The sequence below is a fragment of the Chenopodium quinoa genome, unplaced genomic scaffold (genome assembly GCF_001683475.1).
Source record: "Chenopodium quinoa cultivar QQ74 unplaced genomic scaffold, ASM168347v1, whole genome shotgun sequence".
NCBI lineage: Eukaryota > Viridiplantae > Streptophyta > Magnoliopsida > Caryophyllales > Amaranthaceae > Chenopodium > Chenopodium quinoa.
Window position 1 is genome coordinate 1,871,692 of NW_018745105.1, and position 11,036 is coordinate 1,882,727.

At 36.6% G+C, this 11,036-nt stretch overlaps 1 protein-coding gene across 2 annotated transcripts; it reads left to right on the forward strand.

Moving 5' to 3' along the window:
* Positions 1-1,748: 1,748 nt before the first annotated feature.
* LOC110710006 lies at positions 1,749-5,520 on the forward strand. 2 transcript variants are annotated; one of them, XM_021888268.1, is made up of 2 exons: positions 1,749-2,283; positions 3,524-5,520. In XM_021888268.1, exon 2 carries the CDS (start codon positions 4,472-4,474, stop codon positions 5,315-5,317), a length of 846 nt encoding a protein of 281 aa, XP_021743960.1. In that variant the 5' UTR covers positions 1,749-2,283; positions 3,524-4,471; the 3' UTR covers positions 5,318-5,520. The 2 variants fall into 2 exon arrangements, with proteins under 2 accessions (XP_021743960.1, XP_021743962.1); XM_021888270.1 differs by having other exon boundaries at positions 1,749-2,262.
* Positions 5,521-11,036: the final 5,516 nt, after the last annotated feature.

An 11,036-nucleotide genomic window follows, 5' to 3' on the forward strand; every position in this document is an offset into this window, starting at 1 on the left:
CCATAATCAATTCGAAAAACCCTAAAATCAATTTGGAAAAACCCAAAAAAAAATCAAAAATCAGTTAACCCAGAAACCCTAAAATCAATTAATCCCAAAATCAATTCGGAAAAACCCAAAATCAATTCGAAAAAAAACCTGGAATAAATAACCCATAATCAATTCGAAATACCCCAAAATCAATTCGAAAAAACCCAAAAAAATCGAAATCAATTAACCCAAAAAAAAATCGAAAATCAATTAACCCCGAAAATTAATAACATGCACTAACCTCGGACTTGGTAGCGGCGGTGGTTAGTGGCAGTGGTGGGATGTCGGAGAAGAGAGGTTGGAGAAGAGAGGGGAAAAAAGAAGAGATGGGAAAGAAGAGGAGAGAGAAGGCGGACATAGAGAGGTCGGAGAGAGAAAGGAGGACAGAGAAGAGAGGAGAGAGAAGGATGAGAGGAGGAGAGAGAAGGAGGAGAGGTCTAGGGTAGAGGTGATCAACATTGGCCCGGCCCGCTAGCCTGGCCCGATCCGACCCAAAAATAGGGCAGGTTTGGGCAAGCATAAAAACGTATTTTTAGTTAAAAAGCCCGAACTTGGCCCGAAAAAGCCCGAAATGCCCGTTTTGGCCCGACAAGCCCGCTACTTTTTTACGGGTTTGGGCATGATAAATTGTGTTAAGGCCCGTCCCGGCCCGATTTTTTATCACCTCTAGTCTAGGGTTAGGGTATATAAGGGAAGAAAATAAGGAAGGCCTTTTTTTTTTCTTCTTTTTTTTAATAACAAGGCCACCGGTTCAAAACCGGTGGGATTAATGTTTTTCCCACCGGTTCAATTCAAACCGGTGGCAATATTCTTCCCACTCGTTTCCCCCCTTTTTTTCCCTGGCCTTAGGGCGGTGCCAATTTTGTTTTTTCACCTAGTGGATTCTGCAAGGCCATTTTGTGTATGAACATGGGCTACTGGGTGTTCCACATTTATCCCAATTGACATACAATAGTAATTAAATGTTCGGGATGTAAATTCTTCGACATTATCTAACCTAATCCTTTGGATTGGATAATCCGAGAATTAAGCCTTAAAATGTGTGATTTGCGCAAGAAGTTTTGCAAATGCAACATTCCTGCTAGAGAGAAGACTAACATGTGACCAACATGTTGAGGCATCAATTAACACGAGGAAATATCTGAACGGTCCACATGTCGGGTGTATTGGCCCGCAAATGTCTCCTTGTATTCTTTCAAGGAATGCAAGATTTTCACCTTCAAGTTTACCTTTTGAAGGTCTAATGATTAGTTTGCCAAGTGAACAAGCTTTACAATGAAGTTCATTTGATTGTGGGATCCATATAGTATTTAACGATTACCCATTTGAATTTTTAATGATTTTTTATCATCATGCTTGTTCCAGGATGACCCAAGCGGTCATGCTATATATTAAACATTTCCTGGTTGTCTACCTTGTGGTTAGACACTAAATATGTTTCAATTGGAATGATATAAGTAAAGTACAATCTTGAGGAGTATGTTTCTAATTTTTTAAGAGTCTCGTTATTTTCAGATTTTCTTTTAACGAGATACATATACTCCTTATTGTCATTGACGGTTTCCATGTGATAATCTGATAAGGTCATAAAAGTACATTATTTTATTTATTAGACTCTTCTTTTTATATTGACTTTTAATGATTTAAATGTTTATTAAGTAAAATTTTCTTCCTGAGACACGAGTTATTACTATTTGATTTATTTGTTTGTAGGAAGAAAGATTACGGTATCAAAATGCACTTTACCAAGCTCGGAAAAAGAAACAAATCTTACAAGTGAAGTCACATACGTTAAGCCCAATAGTCACATGTATCCTGAATATAACAAATTAACAACTTGACCCTCAGCCAAAGCAAAAAGAACAAAACAAAAAGAAAAATAAAGGAGCAGCTACTCATTTTTCTCGCGGGTAAAACACAAAGTTCTCCACCGACTTTTGCGGGTACCAAACTGTCAAGCAAGAGATGATGAAGATGAAATTGGATAATTATTGGAGCAAAATACTCGGTGTAGTGGAGATAATGAATGGAGGTTTCTTATCTTTTTGTTGGGGTTCTGGGGAGTTATCAAATCCGTTTTTTTTTTTGGATTTTTTTGGGCTAGGTCTGAGGAATAAATTGAAGATATTAATTTGAGGTAGAGGGGGGACGAAAGTGAAGAAGCACAGAGAAGGAGTAGCGGATTTCATGCGAGCAAATCTTGGAGCAGTGAAGTTCTTGGCATCTTCCTTTGTAATCCTCAAATTGAGTTTGGTACTACATTAGTTTAATATCTTACTTTTTCTTATTGAATTCATTTTGTTATGATTGATATCTTATTAGATTATAGGATTGAATCTTATTATTTAGTATATCTTTGTTAAATTATTGCATTTGGTCAATATTGGTACTTAATTGTTTCGTTTAGCTACTGTTAGCGTTATCAATATAATGTTTAACTATTTCTTCCATATTATGAAGTTTCTGTCTATAATTGTTATTATTCTTTCAACTCTTAGTATGTCAGGCTAGATAAAACAAGGGTAGGGAGATATATTATGCATTGGACTATTGTATTGTGAGACTTGATATGCTTTAATTATTAGATATTATGTTTATATTCTTAATTGGTTTGATAATCTGCTTGAATATTACGAATTTATTGATTATATTTGGGACCAACCATCTTTAGTATAATTTTCTAGTTTGACGACTAGAGTATTAGCTTGTGATCCGTAATTGTCCTAGTTAATATCATTAGTAGTGATTAGGTGTTTGATTGGTGACCAAAACTTGTCATACTACCTAAGATTATCAACCCTTTGAGATGCACAAGTCCGAGCTTGTGAGATTTGTGGCTTAAGTTAACTACTTCCTTGTTATTAATGCGACTAATTAATCGAGTCTAGAGAGCTTGTTCTAGATTATTAGTTAGTTAGACAATATTCCGAGAGCTTATTTGGTGTATTTGCAATTAAGGGAAGTTTCGAATGCTTGTTTGTGTTCATTGGTTAACATTAAAATATAAACGTAATTCATATTATTCGATGAGCAATAATTGATACTCCAATGCAATATATCTTTCGGTCCTTATTTCATTATATATGATTTGTTAATCCCTTAGTATTACTATTTATTATTTTGTTTAGTACGTAGTATATATTTCTCTTAAATTTGCCATTAAACACAGGGGTTTCTAACTTACACAAGTAATAATTTGATAATCCAATCCTCTGTGGGATCAACCCTAGCTTACCCTACTGCATTTTAGGAGGTTTTTGTTAGGTTTATTTTTGGTAGACACGCGACAGTCGTACCAAATTTTGGTGCCGTTGCTAGGGACTTGGCGTTTTATTACATTAATACTTGTGTTTTTGCTAACTTTCCTTACTAACGTGTCATCTAGTTCTTTGTTTGTTTATGTGTGATAGAAATTCAAAGAATAAAATAATAAGGGAATTTGCAGCAAAGAACTAGGGACTTATAATTAATCCTTTTTCTACGTCTTTTGTAGCTAAAAGGACTCGTGCTCAAATACTGGAGCAAGCTCGTCAGATTCCGTTGCCTCTAAGTGAGAGTTCATCTTCGGAAGAGGAAACTGAAGAAATTTTTGAGATGGTTGACCGTACCTTAAAGCAGCTTGCTTTTCCTACATTTGATCCTAATTTGCTGTGCATATTAGATGGCGGGACAAAATGTGAGATCAAGCCTGGACTGATCAGAGCATTACCCACATTTTTAGGTTTTCGCAATACTAGTTCCTTGGGTTCAGTTTACATGAATGAGGCGAACAGATTTTTGAAGGAATTTCACATAGCATGTTCGGGGATGAAACCTGCTGTTGTAACCCTTGATCAGATCAAGTTAAAGGCATTTCCTTTTGCTTTAGCTGATGCTGCCAAGGAGTGGTTGTTCGGACTGCCTGCAGTAACCATCACAACCTAGGCTCAAATGCAAGAAAAATTCATAGAAAAATATTTTCCAGCATCTTTAGCAGCAAACATTAGGAAAGAAATATGTGGGATTCGACAAGAAGATGCAGAGACACTTCATGAGTATTAGGAGCGTTTCAAAAAGCTATATGATAGCTGTCCTAACCATCAGATCAGTGAGCAATTGCTAGTGCAATACTTTTATGAAGGGCTCACGGAACCGGATCGGAACCTAATTGATGCTGCAAGTGGCGGAGCATTGGTTGATAAGACACCCATAGAGGCAAAGACATTGATTGCAAACATGGGCAGCAAACTCTCAATATTGAGGAGGTTGAAATATCAAGTCTGGTTTTGTACATCAAGTTAATGAAGTAATGAGTTCTAACTTTGTGTAACAATTAGCTAACTTTGTGTAACAATTAGCTAAAATCACTTCCTTAGTGGAGCGAGTGATGATCGAAAAATGGTAAGAAAAATTTTGTGGCATATGTTCGATACCAGGACACCCAACTAACATATGCCCCATTATGCAAGAGGAACAAGTGAATTATGTTGGTGATGTCCAGGGGCAGCAAAGATGTTATGATCCGTTCTCTCAGACCTATAATCCGGGGTGGAGAGATCATCCAAACCTGAGATATGGAAATGTTCAGCAACAGACCAACAACTCCAACCTCAGACAACCAGCTTTCCAGCAGCATCAAGCATCTAATCCTCCACCTGGTTTTCAACAACAACCGCAATGTCAGCCGCGACCTCAAAACCACCAAGTTTCCCAGCCACAATCTGGTAGCTTGTCTCTGGAAGAAATCGTGAAGGCAATGGCTGACAACACTTTGCATTTTCAGCAAGAAACAAGAAGTGGATTAAAGAACTTGGAGAACCAAGTTTCTCAGTTAGCTAACACAGTGGGAAAGCTCCAAGCTCAGAACTCTAACAAGCTTCCAAGTCAACTAGAGAGAAATCTGAAGGAGAATGCAAGCGCCATATCACTTAGAAGTGGCAAGCAGTTGGAGGTTCCAGAAAAAAGCAACAGTGAAGTGTTGGCAGATTACCAAGAGGAACAAGAGACTGTTGTTCTAGGAAAAAATGAGCAGCCCTCCAAGGTAAGTGATGTTGTTTCATCTAAAACTAACCATTTTTCTTCTTCTGTTCCTTTCCCTAGCAGGTTAACTTCTAAGGATAAGAAGAAAGAGATGGAAAAGGAGGTGCTAGATGTATTTCGCAAGGTAGAGGTGAACATACCTTTACTAGAAGCCATTAGACAAGTGCCACGTTATGTAAAGTTTCTAAAGGATTTGTGCACTAACAAGCGGAAATTGAATGGAGATGAAAAGGTCAGTGTAAGTGAGAACGTATCTGCAGTTATATAGAGGAAAATTCCTCCCAAGTGTAAGGATTCAGGTATTTTTACTATACCTTGTAGAATAGGCAACACGAGATATGAGAGGTGCATGTTAGACTTAAGAGCTTCTATTAATGTGATGCTTTTATCTATTTATAAAGCTCTAAACTTATAACCTTTAAAAGATAATCGTGTGATTATCCAACTTGCTGACCGTTCTAATACTTATCATTTACGAGTGATTGAGGATGTCTTAGTACAAGTAAATGAACTTGTGTTTCCTGCTGATTTTTACATGTTAGATATGCCAAATGATGAATCCTCTAATTCAACACCAATCTTATTAGGGAGACCTTTTCTAAAAACATCTAAAACTAAGATTGATGTTCATAGTGGGATTTTGACCCTGGAATTTGATGGGGAGGTTAGTACGTATTTGGTATTAAGATCTATTGTATAGACTTAATAAAATGTTTAAACGAGTAAAGGAATTTACCATGTTAAAAATGAATTGAAGGACTTTGAAAGACTTTCGACCCGTATGTATTAAAACTAAGTAAAATTTTGAACTAAGTGTGAACTAAGCTAAATACTAAGTCAAACAAGAAAGACTTTAGTAGAGACTTTCAACCATATCACATAGCAAACAATTTAGCAAGACTCAGTGAAATTGGATGAGCTAAAATATAACGTGGGTGGAACAAGATTAAGAATCATTCTACAATTAAATCCATCATGTACTCTATGATATGGAATCGTCGCACAACTTAATTGCTTAGAGCATGTGAAGTATGTATATAGTACCAATCAACCTGAACCTATGTAATAGATTATTAGATCATTGCCAAGAACATTCAAAGTACTTGGATAAGTAACATGATGAGTTCTTTACTTGTGGAAACAAATACAAATTGAGAATTGATGTTACAAGCACAAAGCTGAACAAGGATTAGATCCTTAACAAGGAAGTCGTTTATAAGCACAAGCTAACAATGAGTCATGGCTTGAGAATGGTAACATGGAACTGCATCCATGTATAATGTGTGAGAATTTAAGGTAAATCTCCATGGTCACAAGTGATTAGGGTATCCCAAATCATTGTGAGCCATTTGGAGTTAAACCCAAGCAAAGCATCATCAAGAAGTCTACTAAAATTTATGTTGAGAATATTGTTGCCATAAAAGGCGATAATAAAGAAGATGTTCTATAGAAAGTTCATTATTGAACGTTAATGATTGTAGGTTGTCAAGTTAAAGATCTCAATCATGAAAATGAGTGGGAGCCATCACTTGGACAATAAATCCTAAATCACATATAATCCATGGCACTCTAAAATTGTATCATCTTATTATGAAAGTGATCAGTAATGAAGATGCTAAGATTAGCAAAGTAATTATAACTAAACCTATGCAATAAGTGTACGATAACATTCACAATTACATGAAAGAAATCAAGCATATTAGATATGGGTGTGATTTCTATAAATGTTTTATAAAGAGTGTTACTCTTAAAACATTCAGAAAAACCATTTATCATAAGATGAACCATTCAGGTTTTGAAGTAATTTAAAATTTCATACAGTTTTATCACTCCGTTTGCTTTTTAATTATGGTTTAGGATTAAAAAAATGAGTCCATTCAATTATGAGAATATTTAAAATAGGGTATCAAGACCGATCTTGATAAGGAAACACCTATTAAGTGAAAAATGAATATTATAATAAAAATTTATCCCTAATCGAGGTCATTTAAACGATGGACAATTAGTGACCACTTGAGATTAGTGTGTAGTTTGATTTATAGCACAGTTTCTTGTGCTACAAGGACATGATTATCATAAATCATTTGCACAGGTATTGATTTAGAACCATACTGGATCGACATATGAGAATACTGTAAGAGATTAAAAAATCGTCATAAGTATACTTCTCATTATGGCTATCGGAACCTATTTCCTCGACCATGAGTATTATGAGTTCTCTTGTTTGAGTACTAGTCCGCTTTGATGTTTTCAAACGTCTGGCATAAAAGGGGATTATAACAGAAACAGTCGGGAGGCTAGGTCCTCTAAGTAAGAGGAGCTACATTATTAGACTGGGAATGTCCCCCTATTAAAAATAGGGAAGATGTCTTTGTTCTTTACAAGGCCTCTCGAAGAGCGAGACTGTAAAATGCATGGCCGTGCTCGGATGGATTTTAGAAATATCTGTATATTGACAACAAGACTCGGGATCGAGAAACACTTCTGAACATTATAAGGATGATGAATAAATCTTACCTTATAGTTCATGAAGTGACATTAAGTGACAAAGGAAAAAGGCTATACACTAAAAGTGGGAGATTGAAAGGAATGATGTCCTTTGAACAAGTGTATTATTCCGATAGAGGGTTTGAAATTATTAGAAAGTTAATTATTCAGTGAGGTCAAGTGATCGGAATTCCTGGGTGGAGGCCACTTCCGATCGGTAATATTAATGATTAATTAATATTACAGCTTAATCTTGACTTAACCCTTCGGGTCACACCCAAGAAACTAACGAACCAACGCGACAAACTAATTCAAAAGAAATGAATGAGTCACCCAAGTTATTAATATTTAGACGTCTGAAATTCGAGCTTGGAGCGTCGAATCCGAGCGTCAAAAGTCAAGCCAAAATGTAAAACTTGGCGAGACGGGAAAATTCTTCAAGTAACAATTAAAACCCTAGCCACGCGATAGGCTAGGGAAGAGCGCCAAATAGAAGTGTGCCACGTGGCAGCGTATATGGCAGCACACGTGGCAACACACATGCCAGTGCCATGTGTTGGCCACATTGGCAGCCGCGAAGTGGCAGTAGCCACGTTGGCAGCCACTAAGTGGTAGCGTGCCAGGCCACGTGGTAGCGCGCCATGTTGTCAACGCACCACGGTGGCAGCGCTATGTGGCATGGGCCGTGGACCCGGGTGAAGGGTCATGAACACGGTCCAAAAAGTGTGTGGCCTAACCGAACCCAATTGGGGGATCAAGGTTGGGTGGCATGTGGTTAGCTCACAATGCATGTGAGCTGCCTTAGGGAGCAAGTGAGGAAGTGGTCCTCACCTAACCATGTGCACTCGTTACTTAGTTATTCCTTGGTTTATTTAACTAAGGATTGAATTTGCCTATCTTTCCATGTGGGATCTTTTTGTGACAAAGTCCCACATTGAAAGATGAGTGGAATTCACAAGGAAGCTTTCCTTATAAATACCTGTAGACACCCATTTGTGTCTCCCCAAAACCAAACTCAGTGATGAGTACCTTTCATGTCGAATCATAATCGAATGAAGTTAAAGTGTGGAAGGTTTAGTGTTGCGGATAGTTTTAATTTCTTTTCTCTCCTCTCTGTTTTTGAAAACTTATTTTAAGAAAATAGCCAATCCAGTTTGGTTGGTCCATGATATGGGTCCAATTGTAGTGTAGTTGGATGTGGCTTGCAAAGACCTTTCCAACGATATATTATAAGCCCAATTCCGATGAATATTGAGGAAGTTATGACCAATTTACCAAACTGGGCCCAGTTTGAGCTTTATGTGCGGCCCAATGATCTAGGGGAGGGCCTAATATGATTTATCATTCCTAATGAAATTAGGAATGGTTTTAGTCTTCTAGAATCTTCTAGAAGGTTCTTTTCATTCCTAACTTAATTAGCATTGATAAATTGACTTTTGATTTTTCAGAGTTTTAATCAAAATCAAATAACATTTTCGAGGAAATTATATGATTTTATCCTCCAGTACGGAAAACTTATCTGATTTTCGAAAACGCGTTGAAAATAGGCTTGGCGCCTTACCCCAGGCTTTGGCGCCTAGAACCAGGCCTGGCGCCTGGCGCTAGTGTTGGTGCCTGGCGCCAGTTAGCCAGGGTTTGCGCCAACTCTGTTTTTTGTGCGTCAGACTCTGTTTTGTTTATTTTATCTTTTTGGCTAATTTCTCTATAAATATCGTATTAAAAACTCCGTTTTCAATCATCTACATTCATCTACAATCAGTTTTAATTAGCATTCGTTAATCTTTCAATTTTCTCTTTTCTCTTTCTTTCTTATTACTTTGCATTTCAAATACAAAATTCCGCATTCACAAGATCTAGAAACACCTAGCCATATTCCAAGTTGCCTTCGCCCTAGACGTGAAAGAAAGAGGTACAAGGCATCAAAGTAAGTGCTGTAATGGTTTTAATTGATTTATTGATATAATGATGTAGAAATCATGTTTATATTGTTATTATGATATTCATAGTATCATGTCTAGGGTAATTGTAATATTAAATATGATTGTTACGATGCTTCCTATGTTCTTCCTAATATTTATGATTGTAGTATCATGTTAGGGCTAAAGATTTGATTTTTATTGCTTAGTGACATGCTAGGGTTTGTTATTAATCATGTTAGTATCATGCCTAGGATCTTGCTATTATTATGCTTTAATATTAACATGAATATGATTATGATTATAATTGTTATAATTTATGATGATTATGAATATTATTATTATTATTTTGATGATGATTATTTTATTTTGATTATGATTATTATTATGATTATTATAATTATTATTCATGATGATTATTTATTATGTTGCTTGATGCTTATTTATTTTTATTGCTTGATCACACCTTTTATGCATGTTTAAAGGGAATTTGTACTTGTAATCACGCTTAATGAGATAATTAATAATCTTGTTTAGGGTTAATTGTGATTATAATTCAAGTGATCGCCAATAATAGATTTATTTGTGCATTAATATTCAACCAACATAGATTAAACAGGTTTAGAGTTAATCCTATTGATTGCATGTTAATTTAAAAGCGCACATGAATACGATCAGAATAAAGTAGAGGCCTATTATTAGGGCAGGTTCAATCTCTTTTAGGTTGGATTTGTACCATCATCCCCGAACCTTTATTTGGTTCATGACCTTATGGAGTTGACGATCTCTTGGATCGTTAAGGGGTGTAACCTTTACCCTGTGAACAGTTTATAAGCTCCTAAAAAACTTGTTGGCGACTCTTTTGCTCTATCTTCTTCCCTTTTGGACGCCACCGTACTTTAGTGTATGATCACAGTGGGGTTCAAGCTAGTGGGATTAAAGCTTGAAAATATTCCCTACAGTTTTTGGCGACTTCACTGGGGAGGATTTCTATTTTAATTCCTGAATTTGTTTCGGCAATGATTTAGAATGAGTGGATGAGACTCGAAAAGTTCTAAGTATTTCATGTGCGTAATTTTGATTAACATTATTGTCATATGCATAAAAAATATCTCATTGGAAAGACCATCCGTAATGAGTTAAAAACATAGGATTTTACACGTAGGAAATTTGAGAAATATCTTTCACAACTAGGACTGAAATAACACCGCGCGAAACTGGAAAATTTTATCGAGCACAGAAAGCTGCTGAGGCATGTGGGAAGTAGCTTCAGGGGCTAGAGCATTGGCGCCAGCATTTTAACCGTAGCGCCAGACGCCAGTATTGGCGCCAGGCGCTACAGCTAAAAGCTGGCGCCAGTCTCTGTTTGCTGGCGCCAATTTTCCCCAATACCGAGGCAGAAATATGCGTTCTAATTTTGACCAATTTTTCGTATTGTTTGCTCGATCCTACTTCCTGATTGAATTTTTTCTCACTTTTCTGAAACCCATATGTGTTCTACATATGGACATAACCCTCTGGGAATTCATGCACCATCTACCAGATTGAACGCTCCGTGCAACAAAGGGTACATCCGAGATGTTG

What these genes read in the sequence shown, in the direction of transcription:
- LOC110710006 (XM_021888268.1), top strand. Translation starts at nt 4,472, where the DNA reads ATGCAAGAGGAACAAGTGAATTATGTTGGTGATGTCCAGGGGCAGCAA.